Raw genomic sequence first — 20,792 nt, 5'->3', positions numbered from 1 at the left:
TAATCCCTGTGGGGAAAAGTCCAACAAGCTTTCTTAGCTGAATGGCAAGGTCCATGCTGTATTTCTTTTAAACAAATCTTGCTGTTTTGTAATTATTTATTTGTTATTTTTACTATATTTTTTACATCAACTCGGGACATACATGAGAGGCAATTAACAATAATGTCATTTCTAGCAACCAGCATAATCATAAAATATACACTGGAGAAAATGTAAGTATTGTTTAATTATGAGGATTGTGTCTTCAACCCGCAGGTATCCAGGGAGCTGCAGGCATTCCAGGAGCACCAGGTGAACAAGGTAACCCTGGTCTTTTGGGAGCTCCAGGTTTTCAAGGATTACCTGGCAGTCCTGGGAGAAAAGGTAACTATTGTGAAAAACATGTGGCAGTGAATGTAATGATGTGGACTAAAGGTGATAACATAAATTGTATATTACTCTGTGCTTTGAAGGAATACAGGAGTGGAGAAGCGCAAGCCAGGGACCACATACTAACAGCCCCTAAAATGACTATCAGTGGCCTGAAAAAACTGTTGAGTCAGCTCCTCCTCTACCCTCCTTGGGGCTGTTTAAGTTTTCCAAGTGTGCCCTGAGGAAAGACAGAAACACAAAGCCTAAGCCAGGGAGCTCATGCCAACAGCTCCTGAAGGGACCATTAAGTCTGTCTCAGAGAACTCTGTTTTATATTTTGTACCCTCTTCTTTCTACCCCAGCATAGATCCTAACAAAGATAACCCCTTGCACTGCCATTAACCTAAAGGGGGTGAAGCTTCCACTGCTGCTTTCCTTCTCAGGCTAATTGCAGAGCAGGGGGTGTACGCAGTCTTCTTGGAATTGCATCATATTGTCCCCTCCATTCTTTTTCTCCATCTTGCAATATTTCAAAGGCCTTTCGGGACCGCCTGGATTAAATGGCCTGAATGGACTACAGGGTCAAAAGGGCTTGCCAGGATCTCCAGGTAAATAATGAAACTACAATTATAAAATTATAATTTGAAAAAATAAATATGAATGGAATTACTAGTAGGGACTCAATCAAATGTTAAGCCGCCAACTGGCATTAATTTTAATAAACGATAGATTTTAAATTTTATGTGAGGTTTGGCTTCAGCTGACACTAGTTGATGCTAGCATGGTGAAAATCAGCCCAGGCCTTAAAAACAGTGTCATGGAATTTCTATTGAGGGCAACAGCAAACCAAGTTATCTGTAGCATTTCAAACAGATATATGCCTGGTAGGACCATACTCAGATATTGGAACCCATAGCCTAAAAGTATGTGCGAAAGCACACATGCTGTGGTTGCAAATCTTATCCTCCAGCAACAGCCCCCATGCTTCATGGGGTAATGCTCTGAAGTGCTTACTGATTTTGAGCGGTCTTTTGGGAGGATAAAGGGGGCTGAGGCTAAGGGGGAAGCTGAATATCCTGGGCAAGGCACTCCTATATAGTGACTTAGGGGCCACAGGGGCCACAATTTCTTGAATCATTTTTATCGCATGTGTCTTCCAAAGGGCTATGCTCTCTTCCCACTCCCCACCCCACAAATTTATTCTCATTGCAACTCTTTGAGGCAGATTAGACTATGAGAGAGCAACTGACTTGCCTCAGATCCACATGAACAAACATGGACATTGAGAGTTGGCCAACCTTGGATAGTTTCACCTGGAAAGGAAGTGCTTGGGTGTCTACTTTATGCATATGTCTTTTATTCATTATGAAGCTTCATTCTGTGTGCATTTATTATTCCCTTTATAAAGGTTTAAGTGAAATGGGGCCTGCAGGATGCATAGGAGAACCTGGGCCGAAAGGCAACAGAGGAGAACCTGGACTACCAGGAATTTCCCGTCCGGGTCCCCCTGGAGATGCTGGACTACTAGGTCCCCCTGGTAAGAAGCAGTTTTCTCCATGGGAGGAAAACAGCTAATCTATTACTACCCTATTGAAGAGCAGGATGATGATGTGTTTCTTATTTAATGTCACGAACAACAGGCAATAGGTTTCTGGGACACTCATGTAAGCAGATTTCACAAATAATTAAAGCAAGGGAAATGCACTATGGGAAACATTTGTGTTATCTTAGATATATATTGTGCTGGAAAGAATGGTTCTGCCACACAAACAAGCTATAGAGTCCACACAACATAGAGTAAAATGCCTTTGCAATGAGGTTCCTATTGGTCAGTATTCAACATTTTGGTATCTCCTAAAATATAAAATAGCACAATAAACTCTCTTCTTCTTACAGGCAAGCCAGGTGCTTCTGGGTCTGCTGGTCCTATGGGACAGCCTTCTGTAAATATAATTCCTGGGCCTCCAGGTGACCAAGGCCCTGCTGGATTAGATGGTGTTAGAGGTATGACTGGCATAATAAAGCAGTTAAAGTAGAACGAACCCTCCTATGCGCTAGACGTGTAGCATAAATGTTATTTTCCAATTGAGTTTGAGAGCAGGAGGGGGTCCTCCTTTTGGAGAAAGTCATCAAATAATTAACTTTGCTATGCCTTTATTCTGTAAACCACTTTGAAGGCCTTTGGCATTGAAGTAGACTTTTTTTTAAAAAAACAACAACAGCAGCACACAAATATTATATGTAAACTGTTGGCTGCTCCTAAACCAGATACGAGAAATTGAAGAATCAGGTTGAAGGGCTATAGCTACTGTAAGTGGTAAATAATGTTGATTGAAGCTCCCAGGTTCACTCCTCAGGATCTACAAGACTACAAACTACAAGAAAGAAGATTCCACCTAAACATTAGGAAGAACTTCCTGACAGTAAGAGCTGTTCGACAGTGGAATTTGCTGCCAAGGAGTGTGGTGGAGTCTCCTTCTTTGGAGGTCTTTAAGCAGAGGCTTGACAACCATATGTCAGGAGTGTTCTGATGGTGTTTCCTGCTTGGCAGGGGGTTGGACTCGATGGCCCTTGTGGTCTATTCCAACTCTATGATTCTATGATTCTATGATCTCCCAAGTAGGACTGGGGAGTGGGGGGATGACTTTGGAGGGCTATTCTCAGTCAATACAGCCAGTGTGGTGCCGTCCAGATGTGCCCCACAACTCTCATCTTCCTTGATCATTGGCATGCTTTTTGGAGCTGATAGGAGCTGTAGTCCAATAACATCTGGAGGTCACCACATTACCCACCCTACGTGGAGATATTACCGAACTACAAGGACCAGTAGTCATATACTGTATGGCAACTTCCTGTGTTCTTATGATCCAACCAAAGGATACTGAATACTGTTCTGCCTTCCTGTCCAAAGACCAAAATCCCCACCTCCCAATTGTTAAGGAGACGTGTGCATAAGCCTGCTTCAGCCCCCTATCCTTGCTTGGCATGTTTATTCCAACGGTATTTAATTTTCATTCCAGGTCTCCCTGGCAAACCTGGTCCTCCAGGGAAGACTATTCTCATTAAAGGAGACCCAGGTGACTGTGGGGCTTTGGGGGCACCTGGGGCTCCTGGTCCTCCTGGCAAACCTGGACCTAAAGGTATCTCGGGAAATCAAGGAAGAGAAGGCTCAAAAGGTATGGCTTGAGATAATGGGTTTAGCATATAGCAGATCCAATAACAGAACTTTCTTAATTCATCTGAATTCTCATTGTTAAGGTCCAACGGGAAATCCTGGCCCACGGGGACCTCCTGGTGCCCCTGGAGAGCCTGGGGATCAAGGTTTGCGAGGATCAACTGGTCGTATGGGTCCCAAAGGTAATACCTAACATTTTTTATACCCTGCTATATGGAGGGGCCATTCTGAATTCCCATTTGGTCATGTTTGCAGCAGTCTTGCCATGCTCTACCCAGCCACACAGCTAGTGAGAGGGGAGCATTGCAGTAGATTTTCTTAGTTGCAACCCACACATAAAGCAAATATCCTAGGCCAGAAGAATGGAGCAGATCCACACTGCAAATAGGATTAGGGAGCTAATACAGTGCATCCTGGGACGAGGGTGGTGCTGTGGGTTAAACCACAGAGCCTAGGACTTCCCAATCAGAAGGTCAGCAGTTTGAATCCCCGCGACGGGGTGAGCTCCTGTTGCTCGGTCCCTGCTCCTGCCAACCTAGCAGTTCAAAAGCACGTTAAAGTGCAAGTAGATAAATAGGTACTGCTCCGGCGGGAAGGTAAACGGCATTTCCATGTGCTGCTCTGGTTTGCCAGAAGCGGCTTAGTCATGCTGGCCACATGACCTGGAAGCTGTACGCCGGCTCCCTTGGCCAATAAAGCGAGATGAGTGCCGCAACCTCAGAGTCGGCCACAACTGAACCTAATGGTCAGGGGTCCCTTTACCTTTACAGTGCATCCCAAGTCCTGCCTCCTGCTTTCTAAACCCGTCTCTGCTTATACATATGACTGCTATAACACATCTGGAAGAGGAGAATTTGCCAGTAGCACTGAAGTTCTACTCTGTCCTTTCATAGCAATGTGGATCACATTGTTCAATTGGCTGAGTACTGGTTCAGCAACACAGTCTATGATGTAGCAGGTCTGTGGGTTAAATGCTATGCATACTTAGCATGCTATACATGAGGCCTTCACTCACCTGTCCAAATGCTGATTTAAGTGACAAATATACACAGCTTATGAAAGAGTTTGATTTTTTAAATCTACCATTTAATTTTTTAAAAATTAAGATTAAGGACATATTGTATACGAAAGGAATGCCTGAAAAGGATGCTGGAGCATAATACAGTAATAATACTGATAACTAATAATACTTACTGAATTGTAAGCTGTTAACATTTGCTTGTTTTTCATTTACTTACATCTTAATTTCTAGTAAAGGCATAGGCATTTAATGGTACTGAATGACAGGCCTTTTCTTGAAATAGTTTTTAGTCCAGCAGTGTTGCAATCAAGCTGAAAGGAAGATTGCAAAGTCAGAGGACAGTGAAAACGAAGGTTCGTGGCAGCCTATAGAAAAGTTCCTGGATGGCATTTCCCACCACTGGGATGGTGCTTCCTACAGGGCTCAAATGGCGGAGCACAGGACTTCTTTTTGGAGGAATCACCTTCCGCCTCCCAGAGCAGCTCTGTCTGAATCGAGCGTTGGTCAGGCTCCTACAGTCTGACCAAATTAAGAGCTTTTAAAAAACTTCTTTTCCTTCACTGTTTCCTCTTTCGATTCCTCTTTTCTCCCCTTGATCTCCACAGTTTGGAGCATTGGGTGGGCTAGTTAGGGACCCTTTGGGTTTTCACTAGCTGGGAACAAGGATGACACAGCCTAGTTCCTGCTAAAACGTCTTAAGGAAGCTGAGCCAGGTGCTTTTGGGAGGATTTCAGTGGCATCACTGCAGTGAGGGAAAACAAGCTGCTTCACACCACCTTTGGAGGAGATGGATAGCCTTGGACACCCATTTCCTTATCCTTTAGGGAGGCAGTTATCCTTTTTTTTATTGTGTAGACAGTAATTTTTGAAGGCATTCACTCGCTGTAGACAGATGCTCCCATGTTTTGTCACAATCATGTTGGGGGAAATGACAATGCCATGTGCAAGCTATCACTGTTCTAATTGCATTCTTGTTCTAAACCACCTGCACGGTGCTGGTCTCCCTCCTGCATGTGAAATGGCTGTCACAAATTGATTCTTGGCATTCAATCCACCAGGTTGCAGAGGTAAGCTTAGAGAAGGATGAGTGCTTTGGTGTGTGTGTTTTTAAGTGAAAAAGTTTATCTGAGTGTCAATTTATTTTTCTTCATGCTAAGATCTCAGTCTTTTAGTTCAAATTGCTAATAACTGATCTGATCCACATCTTCTAATGTGCAGATTGGGAGGTAGCTATCCTTCAGATATAGCACTTTTGTGGTCTAATTCTCTGCTCAAAAAAGTATCAAAATGTGTTCTAACATGTATATTTTAGATAATGTGCTTAAAATACTTATTTGGGGAAGAAAATACTTCAAAAATTATTTTAATACATATTTAAATGCAAATTTTCATGCAAAATAAAAATAGATGCAGAAATGGAATGGATTTTTAAATGAACATGTGGAATTGAGGCATGTGATCAGCCCTATAAGCATGTTGTGATTTACTCTGTACCTCTGTGCCAAAAAAGTCATGACCCTCTATTACGTCTCTGAAAATTCCCATGGCTCCATGCTGCTGCAGTGGAGCTCACAGACCAGTACTGGAAAATATACTGAATTTCCTGGGCAGCAAGATGGTGTTTTTAGGAGCCAGAGTGAAATTCTGTATTGCAATCCTGTACAGTGTTCCCTATCATCTATGTCCTGTGATATTTGAGCCCTTACATATTTTTTACTTTTCCTAACACTGGAGGAAAATGTGTGCAAATCACTAGCATTGGAATGTATCATTCCTTTTTTTTAATTTAAAAAATAAAGCGAATAAACATTTGCTTTTCCCCAAGTGAGACCCTCCTCTTGTAACAAAGTCATTCTCCAATAAAGTCTATATAATGCAAATGCTACTGCTGCAGCAAAAGCATAGTGTTATGTGGAAAGCCAATCACATTATACACTTGATCTCTCCCTCCTATTTATTTGTGTTAGGTCATTTATGCACTTGAACCTGTAGCAATAACATAAAAGGGTGGTTTCTCAAACGCTTGGCACATACTGAATTACCTTGGGAGTTTATATAAATTCTCTGCCTGGTACCTTGTTTCTGGGTCCAACTTTTCTATTTAACAGTACAATCCCTTACATGCCTGCTCAGAAACAAGTTCCATTGGATTCAGTGGGACTCAGTTCCAGGTAAGTGTGTATATGATTATGACCTAACTCCTGTTTTAAAGTCCTTTCATGTTTCAGGTGACCCAGGAGAACCTGGAAGTGTTGATTATTCCTCATGTCCCAAGATTCCAGGGCCTCCTGGTGTATTGGGCCCAAGAGGATCACCAGGTGTCATGGGATTAAGAGGGCCAGCAGGCTTCCCTGGCCCCCCAGGTAAGTAATTCTGTGTGTCTGCAATGTTTGTGGTAGGGAAGAGACAGAATCACCACGAACCCTTTCATGTATCATCCTTTCAGCTCACCTATCCCAGTGAAGTCTACACAACTCCATGTTGGCTTCAGTTTGGGTTGCATTCATGAAGAACATCAACCTCCTCTGTTACATTTCCTATTCATTCTATTATTTAAGCACATATTTTTATCTGGTGCCAGTCGGATAGCTTTACAAAAGAGACCACAACTTATCATAGCACTTTAAGAACATAAGAGCCCTGCTGAATCAATCTAAAGTCTCCCCTTTAAAATCCCTCCAAGCTGGTGATCATCACTACATTTGGGGATACTGAGTTCCGTAGTTTAACTGTGCACTGTGTAAAGATTTCAATAGGTTGTAGCAGAACAAACAAATAGTGGCAGCTCCTCCTCACAGCCACAAGTTCCCTATCCCTGTTTTAAACTAGTACTTTCTTCTGACACAGTGACATGGCTTGGACAGGAAGCTCAACTCATCCCCAAATCCCTCCACTTCATCTGATTTCCTCAACTATGGCAGCTAGATCCAGAGGGTCACAGGTTCCACATCCCTGGTTTTAATAAAATAATTAATAATAATAATAATAATAATAATAATAATAATAATAATTTATTATTTATACCCCACCCATCTGACTGAGTTTCCCCAGCCACACTGGCCAAGAATTCTAGAGCATGGAGTGTGAAATATACTTTAAGGCTTTTTTAAAAAATAAAATGAAAGGACTGTTTTGAATAATTTCAAGAAAGATGAAACTATTACTACTTCAGAGAAAACAAGCATACCTGTTTAATGTTAGATTTGCATTCTATTCATACAATAACTAATTATAGTTGCATTTAGACATGAATGCACTGTATTATATTTCAGGAGAGAAAGGAGAAGAAGGGTCATTGGGTCAACAGGGTCAAGATGGCTTGCCTGGGCCACCAGGACCCCTTGGTGATGAAGGTAACATAGGAGAAAAAGGACACACAGGACTACAAGGTAAGTATTCTGCCACAAGCAGTCATTTGCCATACTTCTGAGGAAAGTACTAGCTTTGCTTTTTGCCCTGGTTGTAATGGCTCTTGGCCAAAACTGTTAATAGAACCTGCATTCAGCTGCTCAGTTGGTATTGTATCATATCAAAGAATCCAACAGCCAAGTTATACGTTCTGCTAAATGTGTAGCATGTAGCTTTTATTTTCATCCCCCTCTTTAATTACTTACAGGCACCGAGGTGGTTATGAACAGAGCACAGGATAGGTTTAGTTCATCCATGCCCCAGCCGCAATCGCAACAAGAATTGCTCCACCCAGTGCAGCAGCAAGCCTTAGAAAAAGCTTCTATTGGCACCAGTGGGAATTCTTTCTAAGGCTCATAGTTTGTGGGGGACAGCATTTTCGCTGCATTTGTGGTTAGGTATGGGAGAGATAAGGGACGCGGGTGGCGCTGTGGGTAAAAGCCTCAGCGCCTAGGGCTTGCCGATCGAAAGGTCGGCGGTTCGAATCCCCGCGGCGGGATGCGCTCGCGTTGTTCGGTCCCAGCGCCTGCCAACCTAGCAGTTCGAAAGCACTCCCGGGTGCAAGTAGATAAATAGGGACCGCTTACTAGCGGGAAGGTAAACGGCGTTTCCATGTGCGGCTCTGGCTCGCCAGAGCAGCGATGTCACGCTGGCCACGTGACCCGGAAGTGTCTCCGGACAGCGCTGGCCCCCGGCCTCTTGAGTGAGATGGGCGCACAACCCTAGAGTCTGTCAAGACTGGCCCATACGGGCAGGGGTACCTTTACCTTTACCTATGGGAGAGATAAGCCGACTTCCCCTGTGTGTTGCATTTTCAGAAACAACTGCCTTCTCACAACACAACTGTAATGTGACTTAAAGATTTTGTTGGCTCCAACCTCTGAGGATTGGTTTTAAATTCAAAACCTGAGGCCCTGGGATCTTGCATGCTTCGATCAAGTCTGTTCTGAAGAATAGAAAAGCATCTCTTTAATGTGTCCCGCCTTTAAACGGAATATTCTCTACCTTTTCTCTGCAAGGTTTTCCAGGTGAAATTGGAATGCCAGGTCCACCTGGGCCTGACACAAGAGCTGCCGGTGGGTTCCTGATTGTTGTTCATAGTCAATCAGATCAAATACCACTGTGCCCAGAGGGAATGCCAAGGTTGTGGACTGGATATAGCCTGCTGTATCTTGAAGGGCAGGAGAAGGCCCATAATCAAGATCTTGGTGAGGACTGCAATATCACTCCTTAAAGAAAATGCAGTGGTTCTCTGCATTTTTTCATTGCAAATGGTTGCATATAGCATTAAAATCTGGGGTGGTAGGTATGTATCTTTTTGGTGCCAATATTGGAATTAGCACATATGACAATGAAAGGTTGGCCATCTATAAAGCATGCTTAGAAACTGATGTGACCAGCTAGGGCCGTTCCTTGAGAGCCTTAGCGTAAGAGTCTCAACCTGCGCTTCCCTGCAGAGGCTCTTTTCCCCCCGTTCAAACCTTCATTATTTCTTCTGGATGCAAAACTCATCCTTGTTGTCTGTGGTGAACCTGGGACATTTAATTTTTGGTCTATTTGCAACAGATTTTTATATGCTTGAGCACACCTTCAAGTTACTATATATTTATTTGCTAGTTTTAAGCATTACTTTAACAATGAAATGGACCAGGACATTAAAATCACGGTACTACATCAGCAGAAAAGACATTTGTTTTAAAACAAGCAAGTTCTGAAGGGAACTGCTCATTCAATCCCAAAGTGCTACAAGGTGAATTTTAAGAATTAAAAACAGTAGCAAATTTGCAGTCTTTTAATAATAGCTTTAGTACTCTGTTGCAGACAAAGGTATTTTCCAGCAATATCTAGAGGTGCCAGGGATTTGAATCTGGGACATTTTATGTTTAGTGTATGGTACTCTCACTCACCTTTCCCAATTTTGAAGGTAGTGAATTACATTTTAATTTATATTCTAACATTCCCAGAGGTTAGAGGATTGCATAACTTAAACAAGTGAAGTGAAACTCTCAACTACACAACACACACACACACACACACACACACACACACAGCATGAGAACATGTGTTCTCTGTTCCTAGCTTTCCTTGGACACAGGTGACAATGATCGCTGTTGAAATTTCCAGACACCTCCAGATACTGTAAACCCACCCAAAGTCCTTATGCATCAATAATATTCCTGGCTGCGTAGTGCTGGTGTGGAATAAGGCTCAAGACTAACTTAAACTACTCTTTAATAAGAACTTAAGTGTTTTGGATTGGTAATTATATGTCTGCATGTCCCCCACCATCTATTCTAGGTCTCGCTGGATCTTGTCTCCCTGTGTTCAGCACCATGCCCTTTGCCTATTGCAATATCCATCAGGTCTGCTACTATGCAAGTCGAAATGATAAATCTTACTGGCTGTCAAGCGCAGCTCCTTTGCCCATGATGCCCCTCACTGAAGAAGAAATACAACCTTACATTAGCAGATGTGCTGTCTGTGAAGCTCCTGCCCAAGCTGTTGCAGTTCATAGTCAAGATCAATCCATTCCTCCCTGTCCATCAAACTGGGGAAGCCTATGGATAGGCTACTCATTTTTAATGGTAAGACTATTACTTGGCTCTTCCATGGAACTATTTGGATCATGCTAGCTAATCACTGAAACTGAGCCTGTAAATTGAATAAAATGAATGAATGAATGAGAACACACTTACCTGGGAGAAGGTTCAGCTGAACTTAGTGGGACATTCTTCTGAGTAGACATGCATAGGATTGAGCTGTCAGCAAGATCTGCGAAATGCTCAACTGATTTGTCATTTGCTAATTGACTGTAGATGTTTCACTCCTTCAGTTTGCCATCTTGGTTCCTTATCTTGTCTCTATTTGTTTTACTGTATTTATTAGTTGCCCAATAACTTTCTCTGGGCAATGCACAGCATATTAAAAAAAGTAAGAGAACTATAAAGTGCAAACTACAGTTCTAATGAGCAGAATTAAACTAAAATTGAGATAAAGTTGAAACCATGCCAACAGCAAATAACCACTGCAACTTAAGAGATAAATGGATCCGATTTTAAAAGTCTGTATGGTCTTCATCTGCTGCTAAAATGACATAGTCTGTGCCTCCAAGCAAGGGGTTGCTGCCGCGATCTTTTCTCTTGTAGACACTTCCCTTATTTCAGCTTGCAGAGGCATAAAAAAATGACATCTGACTATTAACTTTTTACCGGCTTTATTGTATGGTTTTATGTTTGGTGTTATAAAATTTAGCCATTCAGCAGAATTACTCCTGGAGGCTGAGACTGGCAGATCAATGAGCTCAGGAGTTTGGGTGTGCTGATCAAGTGTCTGCACTAAGTCTGGCATCACTGGGAACGACTTTGATATTTCTAATGATATTTTTAATGTAAATATTTTTATAAATAAAGCAAACTATGGGCGCAGGTAATTATGTATGGGAAGAAGATGCAGGCTCTTCAGGTACTGTGTTCTTGAGCTATGAAGAATTTCAAAGATCAAACACAAGACTTTGAATTGAGCCCAGAGTATCCTGCCAACCAACAGTTAGCTCCAAGTTCTAATTAAATGAAGATTGGTTTTGACATAAACCATAGGCCAAAATCAATTCTCTTTATCACCATTCACACCCCAAAATGAAAACTGCAGAAGCTATCACAAAATTCATTTTGCCTTATGAGAAATGCCAACTCTGTTGGTCAGTACTACGATTTAAAAGAGATTTAGTTGTAAGAAAGTCTTATCCAAATGAGTCTCGCTGAGCTCAGTGTGATTTGCTACTGAGTAAAACTGTACAGGGTGAGATAACTTCCACCTCTTTTGCCTGTTTCTTTCAGCACACTGGATCTGGTGATCAGGGAGGTGGACAGTCTCTCATGTCAACTGGAAGCTGCCTTGAGGACTTCAGATCAGCACCCTTCATTGAATGCCAGGGGCAGCGAGGGACATGCCAATTCTTTACCAATGAATACAGCTTCTGGTTAAGTACTGTAAACCCAGAGATGCAGTTTACTTCAGTCCCTCGCTCAGAGACTCTCAAAGATGAGCAAGAACAACGCCGCAATGTAGGTAGATGCCAGGTCTGCATGAAATATGGCTAAAAGAAACCCGATCATTTACCAAAGTGAAAGAGGATGCTGTCAGTTGCATGTGGTGCTAATCTTATGTGAAACTGTGCACTGCCGTTCATAATAATAATAATAATAATTTATTATTTGTACCCCGCGCATCTGGCTGGGTTTCCCCAGCCACTCTGGGCGGCTTCCAACAAAGATGAAAGATACACTAAAATGTCACATATTAAAAACTTCCCTGAACAGGACTGCCTTCAGATGTCTTCTGAATGTCAGGTAGATGTTTATTGCTTTGACATCTGATGGGAGGGCGTTCCACAGGGCGGGCGCCACTACCGATAAGGCCCTCTGCCTTGTTCCCTGTAACTTGGCCTCTCGCAGTGAGGGAACCGCCAGAAGGCCCTCGGAGCTGGACCTCAGTGTCCGGGCAGAACGATGGGGGAGGAGACGCTCCTTCAGATATACTGGACCGAGGCCGTTTAGGGCTTTAAAGGTCAGCACCAACACTTTGAATTCTGCTCGGAAACGTACTGGCCTTTGGCCACGTCTGCAGAAGTTTAAGCCAGTCAAACCATGGAACTGTAGTTCTTCCTCAAGTCCCACTCCCTGTGCAGCGACACTTTAAGAGGCATTGTAGCTGTGCTAGCTAGAAATTTATGGAAAGCTTAATGTTCTTTATGAGCCCCAAAGCATAAGCTCGCTTGCAAAGGCCAGCAGGGTGGGAGGGCCAGTGTGGGGTGATGGTTAAGAGTGCTGGACTAGGACCTGGGAGAACAAGGTTCAAATCCATACTCAGCCATGAACCTCAACTTGGTGATCTTAGGCCAGTCACTGGCTCTCAGCCTATCCTACCTCACAGAGTATTGTGAAGATAAAAGGGGAAGGGGAAGAACCACATGTACCCGCTAGAACTCACTGGAGGAAAGATGGGGTGTAAATGTAGGAAAACTAAATAAATAAAAAACAAACCATCTCCTGAGTTCTTTTTTGCTGCCATAGGGAATAGATAATCTATCGCCCTCGCCCATCTTTTTTCCTGGAGCTTTTTACCCTTTATTTCCCTCTTGTCTCCTTAAACTGCAAGCCTGCAGGCAAGTGCAGTCTTATGTTTTTAATATTGTTTATACAACACCTTGATGATTGAGACACTTTATTGGTCGTAAACTATTTTTATTAGGTCTGACCTAGCAGAGTCACGGATGCAATTCATGTAAGCATGAAAAGCACACCAGCAGGCTTAAGCAAATTTCTGCCAGGAGGTTGTGACACTGCCACAAATAGAGCCAAGTCATACTTACTGTTTTTTTCTGTGTATAAGACTATATTTTTTCCTAAATTTTTGAAGTTTAAAATAAGGGGTCGTCTTATACACGGATAGTGCTTGGTGCATTTTCTTAGTTTTGGGTAAAAAAAAATAGGGGTCGTCTTATACATGGGGGCATCTTATACACGGAAAAATACAGTACTTTCCCCATGTGGTTGCATCCCCAGGGATCACCATTTGAATGCTTGTAAATCAGCGCAAAGAATGATAATACATATGAAACATTTTCTCATATGGCGTTATCTCCATTTTTACAAGTCATGTGTGCATCATTTTCACTTGAGGAGTCTAATTAAATTATACTAACTCTACAGACAAGTCACACTTTTAGACATCTTTGTAACACAGAGCTGGTCTGTCAATGAGCCTGATACCTAAAGCCAGCTCCCTATAGAGCATGTCCTTGGGGATCCTGCCATCTTCTATTCTGTGGACATGACCAAGACAGTGTAGGTGTCGCTTAGACAGGAGTGTGACCCTGCTAGGAATGTGGGCTTGGAAGAGCACATTGGTGAAGGCAAGAAGGGCTAACGTGGCTTAAAACCAAGCATTTTGGCCTGGGCTGATAAGTGAACAGATTCTAAGCAACCACATATTTTGTGCTCTAACCAAGCACTGCTATGATGATTCTTATAGAAGTATCCTATGCATGGCTATTCAGAAGTAAGTTCCTCTAAGTTCAACAGGACTTATTCTTAGGTAGATGTACATAGGAAATAACTCATAACGCAGTTACTTCTTGTAATGTAGAATACTTTCATAACCAAGCTCCATCAAGAATAGATTTCCCTATTCCCCCTCAAGTTCCAACTGGGAAGCAAGGTAAAGTGGACATTTACTGAACACTGTGCAATCCTTGGTGACATGAGGCAACTGGCTTACCAGTGCCTGTTTTCCTGTTCTGATTTCCCACCCTTGGAGGAAACTATCTAAAGAACCCTCCTGTTAAGGTAGCTAATGAATGGGTGGACAGCAGCCCTTTGGAGAATAGCTTGTTTAACTAGGTTTTTCTATTACTATACACAGGCGGGTCACTGAGAAGCCAGTCTGAGTATCTTTATGTTTTCATTTATTTTGAGTTATTTATATCATTTTATACTTTTGTCTGCTGCAGTGTTATTACAGCCATTCATCAACAGTCCGTCCTTCACATCCTCTTCAAGGGACATGCCACAGAGTACCTAGGAAGTATCTAGGGATGCATGCATGCAGCCCTTTTAAAAAGCAAAATTCCCTTCAATCAGCTGTTTGGCAAGAAAGGATGAGCAATAGGGGAAAGAGAATATGGCCTTTAATCCCCTGTGAACAGTGCTGAAAATCTGACCTAAACTACAATATGATCTTCAAGTCATCAGATCCACCACACAATGGGCATAGTTGGTCTTTGGCCTGATATTTATCGACAAGAAAAAGAAAACAAAGGTGCTAAAAATAGCTTTCATGCATGAAAAACATTAAAATGCAGACAACAGGAAAAACCCACTTTGCCTGCTTGGAATGTTAATTCAACAAACAGGCTAGGTCAAACCCACCTGAGGTGTTAACCAGATCTGTTGTTCAGCCCATACACAAGCATTCACAGAAGTATCATATTGCAGATGAGTGCATGTCACAGAAGCTACAGCAACTGGCATGATCACTTAAAAAATATTACTGCCTTCCTTACTTGGCAGGACTAGCAAGAACCAACAAATGCTAAGATAAATGAATATTATAGTGGGTGAATTCCAACTAACCGTGTGGCTGGAACCCTGCCTCTTTGTACCCTTCCCACTGCTCTGCAGTGTTGGGCGAATCTCTAGAGCATATCGAGGGGGTGTGTGTGTAGGGAGGAGGAGTTCTGTAGCACAACAGGAAATCCTGCAGGAAATGCATTATTTGGATACCACCTATAATATTTGCACATATAGTAGACAAGAAGTAAAAGTGATTTGCAGCTTAAAGTACCAGTACAGACTATAAGACAGCAAGATGGCTAGTGGTTACATATTAACACAGGCTACCCAAACCTATACTGCCTGGACCATAAACTTAAGCATTTCCTGTAGCAGATATAAGAGGCAGACAGAGCAACTGTTCTATGTGGAGTAAAGGCACGGACTAGGAAACCTGACAAAATAGCAGTGGAGACATATACCCAAGGGCAGGGGTGGGGAGGGACTTGAATGCAAATAACATGGGGCTGGACTAATTTAGGGCTGGGTGGTGGGGCTGGGAGATAACAAGACTAGGGAAATAGGAAAGAGAAAGAACAGGGTGAGAGACTGTTTGATTACCCTTCGATCAAAAGAGAGAGACAAAATACTGAGTCTGCACTTCCAGAAGACCAGACTTTCTAACAGTGGTTCAAAAAGGGTGTAGAACGGTCTGCTCAAATGCCAAGAGGCACCAGGTAAGACGAGTGAACAACAGACAACAATGGGTTGGTCAGTAAGTTGGCCTTTGAGGCAAGCCAGACTCCCATCCTAAGTTCCTTCCAAGTTGCTCGATAAAGTTTTAAAAATAGAAAAAAGCTTGTTTTAGAGATAAAACTGGCTTATGCTTCCTGCAACAGTCATTACTTAATGTTTGTTCTACATGAAACAGTTTGGGATAATAGTTTTCAGCTCCACATGAACAGTTAGCTGCATGTTCACCTATAAACAGACCTCTTAAGTGTGTTTCCCTAAAATAAAACCAAGAGTCAAACAGGAAGGGGGGGGGATCCTCACTCACAGTCTGCAAAGTGTTACAGATAAAAGCACTTTAAAGAGGCCCAAGGCTTAACAAGTAGCATAAGAAAGAAAAAACTACAACTGTTGTTTTGTTTTCATGCAAAATAAAGTGAGCATGGATGTTTGTGCATTCCAAGCTACTCATGCTTTGACAATTTATTCTGGCTTTATATGCCAATTTGCAGTGCTGTCATGACAAATGTGTTGTTGCCATGGTAACTTCCACAGTTAGTGCTTAGGCTGTCACTGAAATACTATCCTCCACTTTAAATGAACAGCAATATTTCATGGCACATTTTTTAAAATACTGTTTTTACACAGAGAATGGAGCCATCTGCAGGGAACATTCCTTCCTATGTTTTCCCTCTGGTGTCTGTTTCTTCCCTCTAAATTGATTGGAATTCTATTCTCCCTTGAGGTTCAAGGGGATATATATTTGTTGTTGTTTTCAATAGACTTCTCTTCGGTGTTCTAGAGAGTACACAGACCACAGGTAACTAAAAGAAACCATAGAGAAATGTCCAAGTATTGGTTTTGGTCTATATTTCAAGCACATCACAGATGTGTCCCAATCACAAAATCAGATATACCGGTACATACACTGTAGGCCCAAATTTGTTGAACAAACACTAACTAATCCCAAAATCCTATGCTCCCAGAAATTCATAGTACTGTTGGAATAGTACATGTAGGATGCTGGTGTTGCTGCCTGCCATTGATAAACACAGGCTGTCATTCATACATACCTTGCAGGCTGCTGCAGAAAACCTCAGAACTAAATGTAAGAAGAAAAGCCTCTGAAGTAGCTTTCAGGGCAGGCAGTTACCTCAGTGAAGGCTGAAGCAAGTTTCAAACACTTCCACTTTTGCAATTTATCAGATTCAAGCCAGAGTACAAGCTATAGATGCTAACGGATCCAAATATCTCTTTCAAGCTGAGGATCCTAGGTAGTTGCAATGAGAAACAAAGCCTCGACTTGAAACCCTGTACAGAAAGCTGTCCATCCGGGTTGATCCATGAAAGGTATTTCTCTGTTCAGGAATCTTCCAGGCAGCCCACAAAAATCAGCTGCTGAGAGGGACAACCGTTATTCACAACCAACCTTTGCTCTGCACTGAATTGTTTGAGATAAAATACACAGGAGCACTCAAACTGGAGCGCAAGAACAATAACTGACCAGATGTCATGCAGACACTCTGGCCTTCTCTAGTGACAGGTCCAGTGCAAGTTGGAGAGAAGAGATGTTATGGATACCCAAGAGGCATCAGTGTGACAAAAGGAAGACCACCCAAACCAAATTCTCATTCTTACCAGCAGGGTGGTCATGCTTGGGTCCTGACTGTCTTACTGACCCAAAGGCTCACTAAGGGACTGATACTGCTGATAGGGCCTCCTTGGCACATCTTTCAGGTGTGTAAGGGGTGAAGAGCAAAGGCCATAATATCACTGATGTGATGTCTGAAGTCAAAGACAGGCAGCAGGATACACTGTCTCCTGGCTCTTACCTTGGTACCAACCTGTTGTATTGAGTTAGAGGTTGTAACAACCCAAAGTTCAATCATTCCCTCCCTCTTGCTTCTTCGTTCCAAAGGTAACTGTGCTAAAGCAACGAAACTCAAGGTAAGTATCATACACTAGTTAGCTGCCACACAGACACTCTTTTGGATGAGCTGGAGACAATATGGAATGAAAGTGTGACGTTGAAAGGTATCCTCAGACTCCAGGAAAGATGTGACAATCTCCACCAATACCACTCAGAATAAAGTGGCTGTTCTACCAAGCCACCAGGAGAAAAGAATTTGATTATTTACACAACAGCAAACACATTTTTGGAAACAAACATTATACTGCATGATTCTTCTATGAGAACAGAGCTTTCATTCACTAAATTTAAGGACAACCTTTCCACAGTCATTTGAAACTGAAAATCAGGTAACTTAATTGATCAGTATTAGATTTTTTTATATACATGTTCATTTTATCAGGGATACTCCTCAATTAGAAAATGCTATGTTGAGGGGCCAAAACACATACATGCACACATAAAAACACAGCCCTATTTAAGCTGAAGTGTGAAATATATATATTTTATTCTTTTAAAAAATCACAAGATTGCTTGTTAATTCACAAACCATAATTACCAGTGACAAAACATGTAATGAACAGGAATGTTCAATCTCACCTCTTCTAACACAATTCCTCAAAAGAGATTAACCAAAATGATTTCCAGGAGCTTGTGAAGATTTGCTTTAAAAATAATAATTTAAAAGTCGAGGGCGTCTTCATCAGCAACATTTGCAGAAGTTTACAATAAGTAAACAGGAGGCAGTGATAATCACCAACTTAGATGGCTCTAAAAGATTAGACAAATTCATGGAGAAGAGCATTCAAGGAGAAGAATGCTTCTGAATACCAGTTGCTGGAAACCAAAGTTTTTCCTAGGCATCTGGTTGGCCACTGTGAGAACAGGATGCTGGACTAGACGGGCCATTAGCCTGATCCAGCAGGCTATTCTTATGTTCTTAAATGAGTAGTACTTGATTCGGTTCAAGTATTACTGTTTGAAAATTGAAAATTAGTTGACTAAATGTAATGGCAAATTCAGTGACCACAAAGGTAAATGCACCTTTACAAGTAATTATCCTGGACTTTCCTGTTGTGGTCCTGATGAATATTGCTCCTCTGAAGCTATTTCCACTTAGAAGTAAGCTCCCTTTGGCAGCAATGCAAGTCTTTCCCCAAATGCAAGTCTTAACCAAAAGAAGGTTAGCATAGGTGGTCACAGGATTTTCCTGAAGGACAAAAATGTAACAGCACAAATGCTAGCTAGATCTTAAAATAAAAATTCAAGCACAACATTTGCTGCACTTGCAGTATAGATTGCAGATGAAAACCAGTACTCAATTATGTACAGGATCAGTAGTTCTGAATATAAAAGACCTACAAAATCATCAGAGACCAAAGAGATTTTTATGTAGTGCCATTACTGTATTCCTGAAACCTCTCCCAAATTTAGAGCTCTCAGCAGTTGGCAAGACAAAAAACCATTTTGTATTTTGGTTCTCTTGGGACAACACTGATAAAGGAAATTACAGATGCAAAACTGAAGCCTATCCAAACAATATCCTGTGCATCTCAAATGTTTTCATATTTTTAAACTGAGGATCTGCTGATGAAATCCAGAAAACAAACAGATTACATCATCAATATTTCTGCTACATTAACATCCAGATGTTACTTATGATGTGCATATGGGGGGCAGGGAGGAATAGAAAGGGAGAGGGAGATCCTGGACAAAACTCCTTGGAGAGGTAGTTGTGTCAATGCTTCAAAAGCACAGAACCCAGTCAGTATGTAAACTCACATTCGAACATACAAATAAATCAAAACTTACAGCATGAATCTAAATATGCTATGAATAATACTGAAAAGATTGAAGGCAACGAAAGTTCTCCTACTTGGGCTTTGAAAAATATACAAAGTTCAGGCCTCTCGTGTACAAAAAGATTTAAGTGTTACTACATTAATATATTTATACACTGAGTGTCACTTTATTACCTAAAAAAGATACATCACTAGCACACAATTGTGCCCAAAGGCACTGCAGAACGGCTGCCAGGAGCTTCTTTTTACACACCATAATGTTTAGTTCTTAAATTATACTGAAAACAATATGGATGGGTTTAACCAATCAGCAGATCTAAAGAGGGCATATCCTAGCCAAATAAAAGCTGTTATCTAGAAGCCCTAAACTGTATCTTGAACTTTTCTGAGGCACATCAAATTCTGTTCCAGAGCATTTGAGACGTAAATTCTGTGCAGAGAAGCAGCTGGCAGAAGCTTCCATAGTGAGCTCAATGTAAAGCAAGACTCAGCATTATCCAACAATGAAAAGCGTGCCACAAGCCCATCTCACTCAAGTGAATGGGTACTGCCCATGTATAGTTCCTGCACATCTCTCTTTCCTTTCATTTCAGTTGTGCTTGCACAGATATTCCAAGTCAATTGTACTCAGATTTTTTTTTAAGGATTCCAAATAGAAAATAAACATTTTCATTATACATTTGCATCCACACAGTATATATTCAAAACACAAGCAAATGATTATCAGAGTTAAAGAAAATAAACCCAAATACAATATAATTTAAGAAGTGAGTTTTGTGGCGTGAGAAATCCCCTTTGGTTTTGTCTGCAGTGTCTTTGAATGTAACCCCAAAAGGAAGTTCCTTGCAGGATGTAAGGGTTTAAAGAAACTTTTTCAACTTCACTTTTAACTTTGGAAGTCCAGAGGCAAAGCAAGTGCACATTTTCCACACACCTTGGTACGATAATTTGCAGGAAACATTATTTTCTGAGAAACTGCTAAACTGATAAAGATCGGACAGTGATCTGGCGACTGGGAAGAGCCCTTTATATATATTTTAAAAACCTGAGAATTTTACCACCTCTCAAATCGATTAAGTCTTTGCCTTCTAAGTTCCTCAACTGATGGCTCTTCCGGTGGAAGCCAGAAGCCGTAGGGTCTCCTCTCATTGCTGTAATGTCTTGGGCCTGTTAAGAAAAGCAAATACCAATCACTGTCATCTTCCGAAATCTACAACAGGCATATTTCTGAGGATTTTTAACATATAGTTTTATAATGTTAGGTCAGACCCAAATCTGCAAGTTGCTGCTGCTAATATACTAGGCTTTATAGTATGTGTAATAATTCTGAGTCAAAAGAAAG

The 20,792-nt window shown here is 41.6% G+C and overlaps 2 protein-coding genes across 9 annotated transcripts in view; one reads left to right on the top strand and one right to left on the bottom strand.

Annotated features, from left to right (window-relative positions):
- The window catches only part of COL4A4 (collagen type IV alpha 4 chain), a 76,170-nt gene extending 64,033 nt beyond the window's left edge, over nucleotides 1-12,137 (top strand). For all 3 annotated transcript variants that reach the window (XM_053390081.1, XM_053390079.1, XM_053390078.1), the window contains exons 37-47: nucleotides 256-363; nucleotides 888-959; nucleotides 1,760-1,888; nucleotides 2,248-2,355; nucleotides 3,372-3,527; nucleotides 3,610-3,708; nucleotides 6,776-6,910; nucleotides 7,820-7,936; nucleotides 8,975-9,163; nucleotides 10,254-10,540; nucleotides 11,792-12,137. In XM_053390081.1, coding sequence (XP_053246056.1) covers nucleotides 256-363; nucleotides 888-959; nucleotides 1,760-1,888; nucleotides 2,248-2,355; nucleotides 3,372-3,527; nucleotides 3,610-3,708; nucleotides 6,776-6,910; nucleotides 7,820-7,936; nucleotides 8,975-9,163; nucleotides 10,254-10,540; nucleotides 11,792-12,055 — 1,664 coding nt within the window. In that variant the 3' untranslated portion in view covers nucleotides 12,056-12,137. The remainder of the gene's footprint in view (nucleotides 1-255; nucleotides 364-887; nucleotides 960-1,759; nucleotides 1,889-2,247; nucleotides 2,356-3,371; nucleotides 3,528-3,609; nucleotides 3,709-6,775; nucleotides 6,911-7,819; nucleotides 7,937-8,974; nucleotides 9,164-10,253; nucleotides 10,541-11,791) is intronic.
- A 5,995-nt stretch (nucleotides 12,138-18,132) lies between these two features.
- The window catches only part of RHBDD1 (rhomboid domain containing 1), a 30,590-nt gene continuing 27,930 nt past the window's right edge, over nucleotides 18,133-20,792 (bottom strand). For all 6 annotated transcript variants that reach the window (XM_053390071.1, XM_053390075.1, XM_053390076.1 and 3 more), the window contains one exon: nucleotides 18,133-20,617. In XM_053390071.1, the coding sequence (XP_053246046.1) occupies nucleotides 20,477-20,617 (141 nt within the window). In that variant the 3' untranslated portion in view covers nucleotides 18,133-20,476. The remainder of the gene's footprint in view (nucleotides 20,618-20,792) is intronic.

Source organism: Podarcis raffonei, chromosome 5 (genome assembly GCF_027172205.1).
Source record: "Podarcis raffonei isolate rPodRaf1 chromosome 5, rPodRaf1.pri, whole genome shotgun sequence".
In the NCBI taxonomy this organism is placed as follows: Eukaryota; Metazoa; Chordata; class Lepidosauria; order Squamata; family Lacertidae; genus Podarcis; species Podarcis raffonei.
The sequence above is the reverse complement of the archived record's forward strand: the minus strand, read 5'-3'. Positions and strand labels throughout refer to the sequence as shown.